Source organism: Myxocyprinus asiaticus, chromosome 16, assembly GCF_019703515.2.
Source record: "Myxocyprinus asiaticus isolate MX2 ecotype Aquarium Trade chromosome 16, UBuf_Myxa_2, whole genome shotgun sequence".
In the NCBI taxonomy this organism is placed as follows: domain Eukaryota; kingdom Metazoa; phylum Chordata; class Actinopteri; order Cypriniformes; family Catostomidae; genus Myxocyprinus; species Myxocyprinus asiaticus.
The window spans coordinates 31,683,531-31,702,032 of NC_059359.1; the positions used below are offsets into that span (position 1 = coordinate 31,683,531).

Sequence of the window (18,502 nt, forward strand, 5' to 3'; positions counted from 1 at the left end):
GAAACAGTAAAGCACCATCTTGAAATTCAGTAAAGATACATCTCAGATTGTAACGTTGGGTACTTGGAGTGGAAGAGGAAGAGAGGAGACCCCCCCCCCCCTCAAAGGGCAACTCCTGGTGCCCAAAGTCAGATTAGGAGGGTAGGGTGATGCAGAAGGTGAAGGATCCAAGGAGGATGATCAGGAGGCCTGGGGGGCGGCTTCAGGGCTGGGAATGGATCCAGGGGCCTGGGGAGCGGCTTCAGGGCTGGGAATGGATCCAGGGGCCTGGGGGGTGGCTTCAGGGTTGGGACTGGGTCAGGAGGCCTGGGAGGCGGCCACAGGGCAGGGACTGGGTCAGGAGGCCTGGGAGGTGGCCACAGGGCAGGGACTGGGTCAGGAGGCGGAGCCGCTGGGGGAGAGGCGGGCAGAGCGGCTGTAAGAGGAGTCTCTGAGGGTGGAGCCATGGAAGGCTTGAGGGATGGAGCCAAGGAAGGTGGAACCAAGGGAGGTGGAGCCATGGAAGGCAGAGCCGTGGGAGACGGAGCCATGGAAGGCTCGAGGGATGGAGCCAAGGAAGGTGGAGCCAAGGGAGGTGGAGTCATGGAAGGTGGAGCCGTGAGAGACTCGAGGGGCGGAGCCATGGAAGGTGGAGCCGTGAGAGACCTGAGGGTCAGAGCCAGGGAACTTGGTGCCCGGAAAGTAGCTGACGGCTCGAAGGGCCAGGGTGGAGCTGAAGGTTTGGAGGACCGAGGTAGCGCCGAATGCTCAGAGGACCGAGGCGGAGCTGGGGGATCTGAGGACAGAGGTGGAGCCGGTGGGACTGAGGACTGAGGTGGAGCCGTAGGGAAGGAGGTCCCCAGTGAAGCCAGAGGCTCGGAGTGACAAAGTGTAGCTGTAGGATTGGAGAGCTGAGGCGGAGCCAGGTGACCAACTGACCAAGATGGGGCTGGATGGATGAGGAACCCTGGAGAAGCCGATTGGCTGAAGGACCACGGTGTAGCCAAAGGGACATATAGACGAGGTGGGACAGAGGGAACGAAGGGCCAAGGCATAGTCCAGGGCTTGGAGGGTCTAGGCGGAGTCGGAGAGTTTGAGGTTCCCTTTGAGCATGGTTTTGCAGGGGGCGAAGGTCGAGCCGGTGACATGGGAAGAGCAGGCTGACCAGGAGGAGGAGGTGGTGAAGAAAGTGTCCTGAGTGGAGCCAACGGAGGAGGAAGGGCCAGGGCACTGGATAGAACCAGGGTGTCCTGGTTTTGCTGGCTGGAACCAGCGGAGGATGAAGGGTAGTCAGGGTGGGAATCAAGTCTAGGTCTATTAGCTCCGCAAGAGCTGGCTCTGGGACGGTAGAGGCAACAGGCATTGGCACTGGGACAGTCGAGGCTACAGGCACTGGCACTGGAACGGTCGAGGCTACAGGCACTGGCACTGGGACGGTCGAAGCTACAGCACTGGCTCTGGGACGGTCGAGGCTACAGGCACTGGCTCTGGGACGGTCGAGGCTACAGGCACTGGGACGGTCGAGGCTACAGGCACTGGCTCTGGGACGGTCGAGGCTACAGGCACTGGCTCGTTAACCGTGGCAGGCGTGGGCGCTGGCTCGTTAACCGTGGCAGGCGTGGGCGCTGGCTCATTAACCGTGGCAGGCTTGGAGGGAGGAGCCATGGGAGGCTTGGAGGGAGGAGCCATAGGAGGCTTGGAGGGAGGAGCCGTGGAAGGCTTCGTGGAAAGAGCCGTGGAAGGCTTCGTGGAAGGAGCCATGGAAGGCTTCGTGGAAGGCTGGGGGGCGATACAAAGTCCTCATACTCTATACCCACAGTGAAAGGTGAGCCGCTAATTTGTAGAGCCACCTCCACAAACTCGAGTAGCGTCCAGTGAGGATCCGCCGGAGGCATTTGCTCCTTTAGTGCATATTAAGACCAGTCCTGAAGAAAACCACCAGAGAGTGGTCATTAAAGTGCACTAAATTCGCCAGTAGTAAAAACTCACGGACATGATCCTCAACTGGACGGTCCTGGTGTGTGACGCCAGCAGAATCTTGTTCGGTTAGTCCTTCTGTAACATTGGGTACTTGGAGTGGAAGAGTAAGAGAGGAGACGCAGGAGTAAATCCTTTAAATCCTTTAATAACAAACGCTGGAGTGGAACAAATGCTTGAGTGGAACAAAAAATAAAGCTAAACAGGCTAACATTACACAATGAAACACTTCAAGGACTGACAACTGATGAACAAAACAGGAGGGAATTTATACAAACAAGGGCAGATGATGGAATGGAGGACAGGTGAGGATGATAGGGAACAGATGGAAGTGATGAGGGCAGTGAATTCTGGGAAATGTAGTCAGGGGGAAAACTTCAAAATAAGAGTCCTTGAAAAACATGAGAGATCCTTTACAAGGTTCCTCTACCTTTTGCTCCTCTAGGTCAGCGTCCTTTCTCTTTTGGCTCACTCTCTCTGTCTGCAGGCCGATCCTGGTCATGAGAGCCTCAGTGGCCTGGCTCTTCAGTGTCAGCTCCACTTCCTGTGAGTTCAGCTTGACTGTCAGATCCTCCACCTATTGGGAACGTATTAGTGTAGATATTTACATATAGTTTATGGTCCTCTCAGAGCTTTGTATAAATATATTCCATAAGCCCTGACTACTGCAGGGTACCATTGAATTCTGTTCAACTATACAGTAATGACAACAATACTTACTTCAGTGAGGTTCAGAAATTGCAGACGACTAGTGAAAATGCTTCTATTTTTATAATATAATACAATTTTCTCATTACGAATAATATTATCAGCATAACAAATAGAGTAAAAAGCGGAATTGAAACTTAAGCTTTTACGTAAAAAAAAAAAAAAAAGCTAATTGGCTGTAATGACAGCATGCACTTGAGCTGGCATGGACTCCACAAGTTTGTGCAAAATCTGATCATCCATGTTATCCAGCATTATTTGAAATGATTTGAGTATTTTTTGTGCTTCAATGGAAACACGAAAATGTGACGTGTTTGTACAACGAGTTAACACGGTCATCATTACAAATTAGCTTATTTGATCAGTGTCCTAGAAATAGTGCAGAATATTATTTTAACTCATAACATTTCTTGATTTAACATTTTTCAAAATTATACAAATGTCAATTTATTTTTAGGCTTAAATTCGATTTTCAATGTGGTCTCAGACGTTTGGACCCCACTCTACATTAAAACTGCCAAAATGTCATATTACAATCATGTAACTGTTTAGAAAACTTTCATCAAAACATGTGGTCAAATTTAATCTCACAATCTACAAATGAAACCCTGCAAGACCACACAAAACGCTTTTATGACTTGCTGAAAGAGGTAAAAGCAACTTGATCTTTTTAATCTAGAACCCATTTTCAGATACAATCCTCTGCAACATTTGAATACTAAAACCTATATCACAAATGTAAGCAATCATCAGCACTTTCAGTCTCAAGGTTTACGAGTCCCTCAGCCTTCGGTGAGTGTTGACATTCATCTTGAGCATATATACTAGTAGCAACTACTGTACATTCTCTTGCAAATCCTAACTCCAGGCTTGAGAAGACTAGACAGGCCTATTATGAACTCTGTGGATGCAGATGAGCTGTACACACCTGAGAAGCAGTTGTCTTGAGTTTCTGAAGGCCAGACTGAAGCCTGTCATATCTCAGCTGTAGCTCCCTCTCTCTCTTTCCCAGCAGACTCTCGTAAAGTCTTAGCTGCTCCAGGAAGCTCTTGGGAGTGCTGTAGTTGTGCCTCCTCTCATTGCGGCAGTAACGCTCACTAACCTGCTTGACGCTCACATGAGCATGGGCCATGAAAAGACTGATAGATTCTCGAACAGCCGGCTGCAAAGACGAGTGTTAGAGCAAGGAAAGAGGGTAAGAGAAGGACCTGTATGGATTAAATGCTCTTTAACATCCTCGCCCGTCACAGGCCCTGAAATATTATCTTCATAAATCCTAAATTCATCTCCAAGTTTGAATGCTTTTTGCCTGCTTGTGGACTTACTCAATCTGAAATTTAGGTGCAGGGAGCCGAGGGGAAGATTAAGCTGGTAGAGGGCTGGGAAAATAATAGCCCATGGTTGGTGACACAGAGCGTATAAAGTAGGGTGAGTGTTTATATAACGCGTCTTCTAACTTTCAGAGACGCGTTGTGTTTTGTTTGTTGGTTATTTATGATGAGTTCTGCTCTCCGATGACTGACTCATTTATCAGACTTTTAAAGATCAATTCATGCAAAGGCAAATGCATTTTAAAAGATGCAAGAACACAGATCATAATTCACTGAAAAGCAATAAAGAATGTACATGTATCTGGCTGGCAAAATGCTGTTATAAATGAACATCTGACATAATGCTATTTGATAAAGAGCGTATTGAGTTTAGATACATGTTAAATAATCCATCGATCTCTTACACTCAAAGGTCAGGGTTACCTGTGTAAGACATTAAACACTTTTATGCTGTTCTGCTTTTTACACTTATAAATACATTAAGCTAAAAACGTTGCACAAGCTAAAACATTTTTTTGCACAAAGGTGGGATTTTGTCATAAATGTATTTAATCCAAAAGCAAATGTATAAAGGATAAATAAAAGCAGTTGGACTCACATTAAGAACTGAGATTGGAATAGTTTTGTAATAGTTTCTTCAAATGTACATGATATTATTTGTTTCTGAGTAGCAATTCAATTAGGGCTGTCAAAGTTAACACATTAAAATGTGATTACATGCATATGCATATATAGTAAATATATCAGCATTCATGTTTTTATGATAACCACTCTGGATGTTTTTTGTTTTTTGCACCATTCTCTATACACTCTAGAAACTGTTGTGTGTGAAAATCCCAGGAGATAAGCAGTTACAGAAATACTCAAACCAGATCGTCTGGCACCAACAATCATGCCACGGTCTAAATCACTGAGTTTTTCCCCATTCTGATGGTTGATGTGAACATTAACTGATGCTCCTGACCCATATCTGCTTGATTTTATACATTACACTGCTGCCACACAATTGGCTGATTAGATCATTGCATGAATAAGTAGATGTACAGGTGTACCTAATAAAGTGGCCGGTGAGTGTATATACAGACATATATATATACTTATATAAATATGTATATAATATATAAATATATACATTTGCAGACAAATCAGAAGTGTTCCATTTTTATATTGTATTATTAATTTTGCACTGCACATATTATTGTAATCGGTAAAAACATCAAACTGATCAAATAGCCACGTGGCATATGTGTTTGGAAACCTCTCAAAGAGTAGAATACAGCTAGCCTATTTTTTTTTTTACTCACAGGCAAAAATATAGTGAGTAATAGCTAAGTATATGTCTTTGACATACATATTACATGTAAACCCGTGTTGCTTATATGCAGCGTTTTCACTTATAACTTCAAGAAAAATAAACGGAAGATAAAATATCACATACCATAACTTAGAGGAGGCGATTATCTTTAAAACGGGCATACATACAAAGTAATCAGATGCATAAATCATTAAATAATCCACACAGAGCACAATGTGCACACAGTAAGTACATGACACAGACTCAATGATGGCTCAAATGACACAGAATGGAACTGAATGAGATCTTGTTACTCCTGCCTGCATGCTTTTAACAGAGAGCATACCTTTAGTCATTGTTGTATTTGCATGTGTAATTAGTTCTTATGCACAGTTATTATGTTTTATTTGTTTGAAGAGGCTTTTGGAAACTTGGAGACCTTTTCGGACTCTAGGATAAAATATTTTTGTAATGCTAGAACTTTTAATTGCTTTGTTGTATCATCACAAAAATTTTCTCACTTACAGGTAACATGATTGGGAACAAAACAAAAGCAGTTTTTTGAAAACATCGGCAGCCCTAAATTCACTACTCCAGAATTATGGTCTATTACTACAAACTACAGACTCACAACATGAATATACAAACTCACAACACACACACACACACACATGTTTGTGCGGCCATCCTTATGAGGACTCTCCATAGACATAATGATTTTTATACTGTACGGACTATAGATTCTATCCCCTAAACCTACCCCTAAACCTAACCCACACAAAAAACTTTCTGCGTTTTTACATTTTCAAAAAAACATTGTTTAGTATGTTTTTTAAGCTATTTGGATTATGGGGACACTAGAAATGTCCTCAAAAACCACATTTATAGCATAATACCCTTGTAATTACCAGTTTGAAACCTAAAAAAACACACACACACACACAGTCTGGTTGAAACAGCTGTGGCTTCTCTGAGGGTCAGTCTGTGTGTATTAATCATTGTTGCTTTATTAGCATAAATGATCCTGCTTAGCGATTGTTCCACTGATGCAGGGAAAACAACAATGCTGAGAGAGAGAGAAACTGCGTCTGTCATTGAGCTCACTGTGCATGTGATCAGCCATTTGTCTTCACTTCAGAGTTGAGCTAATAATGAGGAATCTGGTGCACATGTAAATGTGAGAAGAGAAAACTCATTGAAATAATTACGGTCTCTTTTAGCTTTTTAGTTTTGTCGTGCAACTTCAAGGAATGTAAAATGATATGCAGTCTGTTTTAGCTAAGCCTTCTGAGAGAATTAATGATAGTTGGACTAGGGCATATTGAAGGGTTTCTCTCTCTCATTTTTTATTTTTAAATAGCCAGTAGCATTTAGTTTATGTCACAGCCATTAACAGTTAACCAGTCTAGTCTAAAGAAGGTGTTATAGGGGAAGGGGACATTCTCATCTGCAAAGCATTTGACTGGACAAACATTTGTATGCGCCTGAGTCAAAATATTTGTTATTTTTTCCTAGACAAGAAAGCCTGTATGTTCTAAATGTATACTGTATATCAAGCTCAAGTTTACCTGAATGCCTGGGATGTCCTGCAGGAACCTCAAGCTGACAGACTGTAGGGCCTCCAGGGGCCACTCCTGGAACCAGTCCAGAGTGGTGCACCTCAACAGAGCTGGAAAACGCCGCACACGTACACGCAGACGGTTACCTACTGGAGACATGCAGAGCACAACCTACACACACATAAACACACATACAGGTGTCATTATCTATGAACCTAGATGCCATACTGATATATGCAAACTCAGATTTAAAGTATAACAAAAAATACAATCATTGCAGAGACCTTGAGTTGTTGTTGCACTCGATTCATAAAAAACCTCCAGCAGTTCTCATTGGTGTCCAGTAGACCCAATTCCCCCACCTCATTCTTTACAGCTTTCCTAACACCATCCACCTCCTCTTCACTCAACAGATCAGGAATTTCACCTGAGGTTAAACCATAACAGAACACAGGTTCATTTCAGTTAAGCAGGGCATTTATGAATTTACAAAGCTTTAGACTGAAACTAATGAAACTATTTTAGGTAATATTTTGCTAGTATTTATTCAAAGAAAGCCACAATTAATCTCCAATATGGGTAAAGTCCACTTCAATTAATTCATTACATGCATTACAGTGAATTAAAATTTTCAAATTAACAGATTAACATATTGAAAACAAAACACAACAGTTGAAAGCTAATTTGTTAAGTTTTTCTTAAATCACTTAAAGATGCAGTGTGTAATTTCTACACTACTAGTGAAAAATAAAGGAATATGCCAGACACAGCAACATTGGCTCAACCAATGGCGTGAATCTGGGGTGTGATTATCTGTTTGCCGACCAATGTGAGACTATAGTATGTTTGAGAAACCTGCTTGGAAACCTTTTTTGTTTTTTTTGCAAATCTGTTTAGAGCTGCTAGTGATGCAGGAATTAAACGCTCCACATTTAATTTAAATTAAAGCAACCCAGATTTTCAAATTAACCATCACATTTAGAATATAGACCTTATTTACGTTAGCGTCATCTTTGATTTTGAATGGGAATGACAATGAGGCTGTGAGGGATAGACTTTCACCTCTTCATTGGGACGAACAGTATAAAGTTGTAAAAAGCTCCTAGATCACATCTGATTTTCCACAATTCATATTGTCTGAAGTTTTGTCTACTGAATGTTCTTGAAAATATGTTGTTTTTTCAATGTTTTGTCCACAGAATGATCCAAAAACACTTTAAACTGTAGTACAACCCATTGAAGTGACTGTATGCCTGTCCCTCACAGCCTCGTTGTCATTCCCATCAAAAATCAAAGATGGCGCTGCTGTGAATAAGGTCTACATATTTTTTTTCTAAATATATCTACATATCTGATTCTCAGTCATGCAGAGCTCATCATGGCATCTAACTGAATGATACCGCTACTGCTTTTGCTTAACAGTTCTATATTCAAGCTAATATTGCGCAACTTACATATTATACACAATGGGCACTACTTTAATATATGGGGATTCCACCAGTAGGTGCTATCAAAGTGCAAGTTCATACTCTTGAATTACAATGGTACGTAAAATGATGTCTCTGACAATTAGAGTTAATACTAGCCATGATGTTGTGTCTCAGTAGATCAATATGATTAAATATACGTACATTATCCAATTAGCCCCGATGAGAACCACCTCTTTCATGCATATAAAGAGCGTGTTATAGATGTACAGTATAGATGACATTCAAGAAGGACATAGTTACTATGTTTCTGATTTCAGCAGGATAGTCAGTCAGTTTTTCCATAGTCTAATATATATATATACAGTATGTCTATACTTTGTGCGATCGGTCGCTGTTCATTTCCAGTGGTCCTGAAATGCTGCATCTTTTTTTTATTTATTTTTTGTCCCCTTTTCTCCCAATTTGGAATGCCCAATTCCCACTACTTAGTAGATCCTCGTGGTGGCGCGGTTACTCACCTCAATCCGGGTGGCGGAGGACAAGTCTCAGTTGCCTCAGGCTACAGTTTCTTTTGAGTTTATATGCTCAAATGCAGCGCTGGTGTGGTTTCTTCACCAGCTCCCATCTCATTAGCATAAATGAGAATCCTCGTGTCTCCATATCACGAGAAATTAATTTTAAAAAGCTTTATATACTCCCATCACAGATGCGAAAATACAAATAAAATTCACTATATCTCATTGAACCTCGTATTAAACTCGCAAAAATGTTAAATGCAGTATAAATGTATAAATAAACAAAATAATGAAACCAAGTCATCCTGTCAAATTTATTTACCTATTTTAATCAATTATATATAATATACACAATGTACATTAACCCCACCATCCCAGTAACTGAGCAGCAGAGAGCAATAAAGAACTGTGCAATAAACAATGCATTTTATACTGATTATAACAATATTAACGTGTGCAAACTACATCGTATACTACAGCGTGGATTTACATAGTAAGAACATTAGCCATAGACATTTCTCAAAAAGAGCCTCTTGAAAAAAAGCCTTGTCTCACGAAAGGGATATTTTTCTGAACATTTCACTGCCATGGTTCCAATCTCTTATTTATAGGGATAATAAAATTACTATGAAAAAAAAATATCTTATTTTAAAATTTGAACCATGTGCTATGTAATAGACAGATGTTAGATCTTAGTTAGTTTGGCTTCATTGTGTAAATTACACAGAGTTTCATGAATATTATCCCGAATGACAAACATTAACTTTGGCACACTCAATTTTATGATGATGTCAGGAGCATGTGAATGAGATGAAATATCAGATAGAGAGACGACAGAAGTGTCTCTGTTTATAAATTTGTCCATGGTGTGAGTGATCAGACGTGATTTCCCTGCCCTGCTTCTCATTCTGGAGCTGCACAGGTGTGTGAGAGAGTGGAGCTGGCTGCCAGTGATTTTCTCCGCACACGTGCTGTTTTACTTGCAATAATTCAGAGCCGACCCAAACAGACACGGTTAATAACGATGAAAATGTATTATCTCATTTATATTATTATTATAGTTATTTATTACCGGTGTAGTCTATGACCAGTAGCAGCTTGAATATCTCAGTGAATATGCTGGATTCAGTCGCATTATGCCTTCCTTAAAGTTGTCAGAATGTTAATTAGAGCTTTGTAGAGTCACCCACAAAGCATAAAGTCAGATCAAACATTTACACGCTATTTAATTTGTATGAAGACTTTGCTTTCAACAGATTTTGCTCACGTTTCAATGGCCTTTGTTGATACTGGAAGTAAGTAAGCCCTCTTGTGAAAGTGTGAAAAAGGCCTATGGTCTGTCTACATTTATCGCTTGTGCTTTGCATGCACAATTTCACCAACCCACTTACTCCTAGACTTAGCGAAAATACAAAACCTCTTTGGCCATGCCCACTGATTTTGCACGTATGGCATATCACATAGCACTGTGCTTAAGACATAGCGGTCTTCAAATATGCCCCAATACGTAATATATGTCGATATAAAAACATCACTTTATAGAGCACTGAAACATTAACAATTACACCCGCATCACTTAAATTATGTTACATTTGTTAACTCTAATGATCTGATGCTTTATTCTGATTTAAACACTAAGCAGGTCTCTGACCTTGGCACTTGACATCAATGACAGATGAGAGCCACCATCTGTGTTCTGGAGGTCCTGATTCAATGACACGCAGACCTGTTCCAGTCACCCTTAATCTACTTCACTAGCCCCGCTCCATTTACATATGTTTCCCATTCATCAGAGCAACACACAATGAGCCCCCCCCCCATGGCATGTGTGAACGTGTGCATGTGCGGGAGGCTCTGACCTGACGAGAGCAGGGTGCTGATGATGACAAGGAAACGCTCCTCTGGGATCTGAGCGTCTGTGAGGAGCAGCACTGTGGGGACGTTTTTAACACCCGTCTTCACATACAGTCTGGCCAGATCTCCCTGAGAATATTACACAAGAGATTGTTGTTCAGAACCCTTACAGCATGGGAGAGAACAACGAAACTCCAAAATCAAGTTTGAGCTGTGGCTTAGCATGTGCTTCAGACATATTGAGATTTGGTGTTCATGTGGAAGATGCGAGTTAGAATCTGACCCGTGTCCTGTCCCAATCCCATTTCCCCCACTTCTTCCCATCATTTTTTTTTTTCAACTCCAGTTTCACTCTCAATAAAATTGGCAGTAAGTCCAAAAAATCTCCAAAATCAGTAAGTGCGGAGACCATTGGTAATGGACCTTTTCAATTTTCCACGTTTGGAATGCAGAGGAAAACTATGACTTTCCAAAAAAACAAAAAAAAAAAAATAGATAGAGAGAAAGATACCAAATTTGCTCTCACTCCCTCAGCAGCTGTATTTGAAACCCCATTGCAGCTGTGTTGACCTTTCTTTTAAGGTAATGCCAGGTTTATATAACACAGAAAATAATGTTATAAATTTACATTAAATAATAATTTAAAAATGATGCTGTGAAATAAAGGCAAAAAGATGAAAAGTGTCTATTAAACATTTTTTTTTAATTTTTCTTCATAACTTCATAAAAAAATAATAAAAAATAAATAAATACCTGTCATCTTTTGGTATTTGAAACATGTATATGTGCCAAAACTAACTGTACCATTAACAGACTTATAACAAGCAGGGTAATCATAATATCAAATTTTATTTACCCATATTATCTCAAATACGATAACACCTCAACATAATAACACCATTGCCTTAATACTTATTAATATTACTTAATAGTTTTCACTTTTATATGGTACTATTTTGGCTGTCAGGAATAATTTGTGTTTAAAGTTTAATTGGGACCCATTATAATGATCTGAAATAAATTTATCTGAAATAAGAAATAACTTTTTAGTTTAAAAAAAAAGTCTTTAATTAGAACATTTGATGAAATAATGTTAATTGCATATTTTAAATATTTAATTTATGTTGTACAGCCATACAATGTGTATTTAAAAACCAGTGTTACAGTTTTCCCCAACCAAAAGATATGCCATCTAGCAATAATAACATAGATATTGTTTGAATTGAAAAGCATCAAAACTTCAGACTTTAATAAGGGGGAAAAAGAGAGAAAGCTGTAGCATCTTCCCCTTGAAACATGATTACTTATCCCTTTAAGAGATCAAAATTTAGGATTGTATAAACACATACATTTTGTCATTATGTGTAGAGGGCATCAGACATCGAGTGTTGAGTGTGTAGAGGTCAATGCAGCTCAGCCAACTGGCCTCAGATTTACCACACACTGATGAATGAAATGATAGCAGCGGCCTCATCAATAGGGCATTGAAATATTTGCCTTGGTTCTTTAATAGGATCTGGCAATTACTCCCCATTGCATCCGGGCAGGACTAAATGAGATCGATGGAGCCGGACGGGGTATTGATCAGGGAAAGTGTTGTCTAAAAGAAAGCTTGATCTCTGGTAATGAATCACCGCCATTTCAGATTTACCAGTGATGGGTATTATGATTTGGGGAGTTGATGTCGGTTGTGACATTTTGGCAAAAATATCATTGTTGCATTTGTTGTGGTTTCTGTTCTATGCTTCATCATGTCCTCCATTGATTGTATCTTAAGGTTGTATTCTATTGGCATGATCTCTGTGGAAGCAGTTACCTTCAGGTCCTGTATGCTGTAGCCCTTGCTGAGGGTGGGCTGGAACACATCCATGTTGGAGAGGTGGGCGGCAAGGCGGGTCAGGCTTTGCTTGCCACTGCCGCCAACACCTACGAGCAGGGCGTGGCCTCTAGGACATGCCAGGATGCGACTGATCCGACACCTGCAGAAACCAGTAAAAAACTGTTTTTTACTACAAATACTACATTTCTCAGTATTTTTGTCTTTTTTTTCCAGTAAAAGTATGCTTAAAACAACAGAAAAATAAGAAAAATAAACCTTAAAGGGAAGTTTATTTTCTTACCACACTGGCAAAAAACTTTTAAAAATAAAGCTTACTAAATTTTGTTAGTTCTTGTTAATCTTGTTTTAAGGATGCTTAATTTATTTATTTTTTACTGGGAAAAAAAGACAAAAAATACTTGTTTGTTTTTGTTTTTTTGCGTGTAGACCAGTGGCATATTTTAATAATACTGTCACATCCATTTGTAAAATACTTTATTTCTAATTTATTTAAGAATTTACCTCTTACCCTAAGAATTAAATCAACATTAATTCATATTTTATGCCATGTATAACTAGGTTATAACTACAGTATAATACAATATTAAAGGAATAGTTCACCCAAAAACAAAAATTTGCTGATAATTTACTCACCCTCAGGCCATCCAAGATGTATCTAAGTTTCTTTCTTCATCAAAACAGAATTTAAGACTTTTAGGATTTCATTTCAGGCCTCCTCCTCTAAACAATGCACGTGAATGTCCTCCATATTTTGACGGTCCAAAATGCATATTTAGGGTGCATCAAAATAATCCACACGATTCCAGTCGACAAATAAAGTTCTTCTGAACCCAAATGATTGATTATTTTTAGAAACAAAACGATACTTATATACTTTTTAACTACAAATGTTCGCTTCCGTACATTTCTGTGACACACGCTCATGAGAGGGATGACGTAAGATCGTTGGTAAGGTCACGCGTCACATGGAGGAGGAGTCAGGAAGCGCGTCATTGTTTACAAGAGAAACTTGTGCCGTTCACAAACCAAAGCAGTCCAAAACAATTTCAAAACAATAGAAAATAAAATAAAAAATCATTTCCATATAATAATAATAATAAAAAAAATGTAAACAATGACATGCTTCCTGACTCCTACTCCACGTGACGTGTGACCTTACCAACGAGCTTATGTCATCCCTCTCATGAGCGCGAGTCACAGAGATGTACAGAAGCGAACATTTGTAGTCAAAAAGTATATAAGTATTGTTTTGTTTCAAAAAATAATCAATCGTTTGGGTTCAGAAGAACTTTATTTGTCGACTGGAGTCGTGTGGATTATTTTGATGCACCCTAAATATGCATTTTGGACCGTCAAAAAATGGAGGACATTCACTTGCATTGTTTAAAGGAGGAGACCTGAAATGAAATCCTAAAAATCTTCAATTCTGTTTTGAAGAAAGAAACTCAGATACATCTTGGATGACCTGAGGGTGAGTAAATTGTCAGCAAATTTTCATTTTTGGGTGAACTATTCCTTTAAGGACTATTTCAGATGTTACAAATAAAAAACAGAAGATTTCATTACAAATGCATTTTTGCCTCCACAATTTTAATTTTGGGGGTATTTTTGTCATTTTGGTGGCATTTTTGCCCTGTCCCCCATACATTTCTGACCCTGGTGTAGATCTGTATTCACCAATGCACATACTGCAGATGGAGTACTCACACATGCTGCATGGCTTCCTGGAACAGCACCAGGTTCATGGCAGAGTGGAGCTCATTGTAGCTGTCCAGAGCTTCAGTAAGGATACAGCTGAGCAGCTCCCATCCAGCTACCGGTCTGTAGGAAGGTTCTTCAGACCCCACACTGCTGTGCAGGTATATAAGAGGCTCCTGAAACACTGCATCCTCCTGCATTTCCTGCAAAAGATAAACAAAATGCTACTTTGTGAAATAGCTTCATATGAAAATCAGATAACTTAATAGACAATATGGATGTAGAGTGTAACGTCTGTCATTTACAAATTTCTACACATCTCTTGCCTCTTTCCTGTTCATTTATAAAATGTTCTGTCTGATTTGATAATGCTTTCAGTTACAAAATCAGTGCAGAATATGTGGGCCTTCCAATAAGTAAAACTTGCATACACTGCCTGGCCAAAAAAAAGCTGTTTGGATTTAAATAAGCAGATACTTAAGAGCCTATGATTGGATCATTATTACAGTGATTAATATGTTTCAGCTGGCAACAATTCTTTTAACCCAAACTGATGCAGTGTGCAGCTTCTCATTTCTTAACAACCATGTCGGAAGAAGTATCCCGTGGTCATGGAAAAGATGTTACTGTGTTTCAGAAGGGGCAAATTATTGGCCTGCATCAAGCAAAGAAAACAACTAAGAGATTGCTGAAATCACTGGAATTGGGTAAAGAACTGTCCAACACATTATTAAAACCTGGAAGGATAGTGGTGAACCGACAGCTTCGCAAAAGAAATGTGGTCGGTAAAAAATCTTGAATGATCGTGATTGGAAATCACTACAACGCTTGGTGAAGTCACATTGTAACAAATCGACAGTAGAATTTACAGCTATCTTTATGAAAGTAAGAGCATTTCCACATGCACAATGCAATGAGAACTTACAAGATTGGGACTAAACAGCTGTGGCCACAAGAAACCACTTGTTATTGAGGCTAATCTGAAAAAAACAATTTCAAATTTCTAGGGAGCATAAAGATTGGACTGTGGAACAATGGGTCACGTGGTCTGATGAGTCCAGATTTACCCTATTCCAAAGTGATGTGCGCATCAGGGTAAGAAGGGAAGCACATGAAGTGATGCACCCGTCATGAATAGTGCCCACTGTCCAAGCCTCTGGAGGCAGTGTTATGATCTGGGGTTGCTTCAACAATGTTTTGCAGCAATAAATGTACTGAATGACCAGGTTATCCCATCAATAGATTTTTTCTTCCATGACAGCACGGGCATATTCCAGGACGACAATTTCAAGACACACTGGGCTCTAATTGTAAAAGAGTGGTTCAAGGAGCATGAGGAATCATTTTAACACATGAATAGGCCAGCACAGATTCCTGACCTTAACCCCACTGAAAGTCTTTGGGATGTGCTGGAGAAGACTTTACGGAGTGGTTTGACTGTCCAGTCAACAATACAAGATCTCGGCCAAAAATTAATGCAACTCTGGATAGAAATAAATGTTGTGACGTTTCATAAGGTTGTCAAAACAATGCCACAACGAATGCATGCCATAATCAAAGCTAAAGGTGGTCAAGCAAAATATTAGAGTATGCAACCTTTTTTTTGGCCAGGCAGTACACAATACAGTAAATGGAAGAAACTAGGTTCATGCACTGTTAAAAATAGTTTGGAAATAAAATCCCCCCAAAATCTGATATCTTTAACAGTAGTCAATGTGTAGTAGTAAACATATCTCGTTTTGTGCACTGCTGGTGTACCTCATAGGCCTGTCGAGCGACATCTGTCTGCAACCTGCGGAATAATTGCAGATCGGATGGCTCTGAAAACCGATCAGAATACACTCTGCTGGATTCATGGATCCAAAGTTGAACCAGATCTGAACCCTGTCTAATACACTCTGGCCTGGAGAACAGGAGACCCTAGATGCACATATAAACACATGTACATTATGTTTTTTTATTCATTATATTTACAGTTTCTAAATTAAAGCAACATCAAAGCAAAGCAGGAATGCTTACCTGGAACAGCCGAGAGAGATCCCACAGGTTGAAGAGGTGGTAGAACTTTGTGGAGGTGGGGAGGAAGTGCTGGAGCATTCTGTCATGGAGGGTTAGTGTTGACTGCACCACGACTGGACCATTCCTCACCACAGCCGGGCTAAATGGCCACCACTGCAGGTGGAAGTTCAGGATGGAGCCAAAGATGGAGCTGAGGGTCTCACAGGTGGGTGTGTTGACCGCCAACACTGTGAAATGCCTCTGATGAAGATTTAGGTCAAGATAAGGTCAATGCTACCTAGAAACAGGAATAAACTAACTTAACAATATTTGGCCCATGTATCTGACTTCCAGGGGCATTTTTACCTTTATGAGAGCATTTTTTAAACAAATTAAAAACACTGTGTCTTCATTTAATTTAAAATACTTGAATGCATTAAAATTCAGTAAGGCTGTTACCTATCAAATTAAACAGCATAAACTCATATTTAATGTGCTACTCCTATATGTATGAGGCCAAGAATAACATTTTAGGAAATATATAAGATATTACAAAAAACAAATAAACAGTGAAATCATTCCAAAGTGCATTTTTACCCCTACATTTTGAATTTCAGGGGCATTTTTGTCACTTTCAATGCCATTTGAAAAGTTTCCAAATAGCCTTTCAAATAACTTGCGTAACTTTCCTATGTAATTTGCACATAAATTATATTTTTTTTGTCACCATGACTTTTAATATCAATCAGAATTTTTGACATCAGTGTGCATTGTAAATGTGCAATGTGTAACTGTGCAATAAAGATGCTTTTGAGATTATAGGTAGTTTTTATAATAATTTATATTAAAAAAAAAAAGAATTAAAAAAGAATTTTAAAAAAATGCTGTTTAAAACAGTTTTATAGTATAAGTATACTTCAAAAAAAGTATTTCATGTCAGCTACTCACCTGTAGTCTGGGGTTAATTGTAAAACTTCCTGATGTTGGATTCATACAAGAGATGTAATGGGTATTGTGTATTTCTTTCATTGTTAACATTTTGCTGTCATACCTAGAAACAATAAAAGCAAGTGCTGTTATAGAGTATATTGAAATTTCTCTCTTAAGTGAAATAAATGAAAAAAGACTGATGTTGCGTAACCAGTGCTTGTAATCCAGATGCTGGCGAATGAGAGCGTGTGGCTGAGATGTCCCATAACTGTCCACAGCTGCCATGTTTATGTCATCAATGAAATAGATGAGTCTCTTGTTTCCAGGGGGAGAATAACTCCTACCGGCCTTCCTCTCCAAAGGTTTCTCCATTGCCTCTGAAAATAACGGCAATATGAAGGCGAAATGTTGTTTTAATAGGACTGTGACAGCAAAATTCCATAAACTGAAGCAAAAGAGATTAAAGGGATAGTTCACCCAAAAATGAAAATATCTCATCAATTACTCACTCTCATGCCATCCCAGATGTGTGTGACTTTCTTTCTTCTGCAGATCATAAACAAAGATTTTTAGAAGAATATCTTAGCTCTGTAGGTCCATACAAGTGAATGGTGACCAAAATTTTAGAGCTTCAAAAAGCACACAAATGCAGTATAAAGGTAATCCATAAAACTGCAGTGGTTTAATCCATGTCTTCTGAAGCAATCAAATCTGTTTTGGGTGAGAACAGACCAAAATATAACTCCTTTTTCACTATAAATGTTAACATCTGCAGTCTCCTTGGCGATCATGATTTCAAGCTCGATTACACTTCCTAGTGTTTACCGCATGCGCAGAGCGCTATATGGCGCTAGGTAGTGGAATCCAGCTTGAAATCATAGTAAGGAGTAGTATGGACTACTTTTATGCTGCCTTTATATGCTTTTTGGAGCTTAAACATTTTGGTCACCATTCACTTGCATTGTATGGACCTACAGAGCTGAGATTTTCTTCTAAAAATCTTTATTTGTGTTCAGCAGAAGAAAGAAAGTCATACACATCTGAGATGGCATGAGAGTGAGGGATTGATGAGAGAATTTTCATTTTTGGGTGAACTATCCTTTTAAACTGTTACACTGTATATTCCCATATAGGTTGGATGCATTTGAAATATTTCTGGATCAAGCCAACTAGCTGCCTCAAAACAATTAACTATAATTTAAAGTAGTGCACAAATTATTCTTAGTTTATACCCTATATATAGAAAAAGCCTTACTTTTACACATCAGTAATTTTGCCATACTACTGTTTTGTTCTTATTTCACTGAAATTAACCAGGCTGCGCTGTTGGCTGATAAACCAAAATGAACACTTGCAAATGGTGACGTCAGCTATGTTATTAAAATATGC

The 18,502-nt window shown here is 39.4% G+C and overlaps 1 protein-coding gene across 1 annotated transcript in view; it reads right to left on the minus strand.

Annotated features, from left to right (window-relative positions):
• LOC127454032 (dynein axonemal heavy chain 11) overlaps positions 1 to 18,502 on the minus strand; it is a 101,788-nt gene that overhangs the window by 38,809 nt on the left and 44,477 nt on the right. Inside the window, exons 47-57 of the mRNA XM_051720957.1 lie at positions 17,325 to 17,490; positions 17,132 to 17,234; positions 16,205 to 16,444; positions 15,944 to 16,105; positions 14,195 to 14,388; positions 12,464 to 12,626; positions 10,653 to 10,776; positions 7,133 to 7,275; positions 6,858 to 7,019; positions 3,593 to 3,826; positions 2,387 to 2,533 (exon numbers count right to left, since the gene is read on the minus strand). Of these exons, the coding sequence (XP_051576917.1) occupies positions 2,387 to 2,533; positions 3,593 to 3,826; positions 6,858 to 7,019; positions 7,133 to 7,275; positions 10,653 to 10,776; positions 12,464 to 12,626; positions 14,195 to 14,388; positions 15,944 to 16,105; positions 16,205 to 16,444; positions 17,132 to 17,234; positions 17,325 to 17,490 (1,838 nt within the window). The remainder of the gene's footprint in view (positions 1 to 2,386; positions 2,534 to 3,592; positions 3,827 to 6,857; positions 7,020 to 7,132; positions 7,276 to 10,652; positions 10,777 to 12,463; positions 12,627 to 14,194; positions 14,389 to 15,943; positions 16,106 to 16,204; positions 16,445 to 17,131; positions 17,235 to 17,324; positions 17,491 to 18,502) is intronic.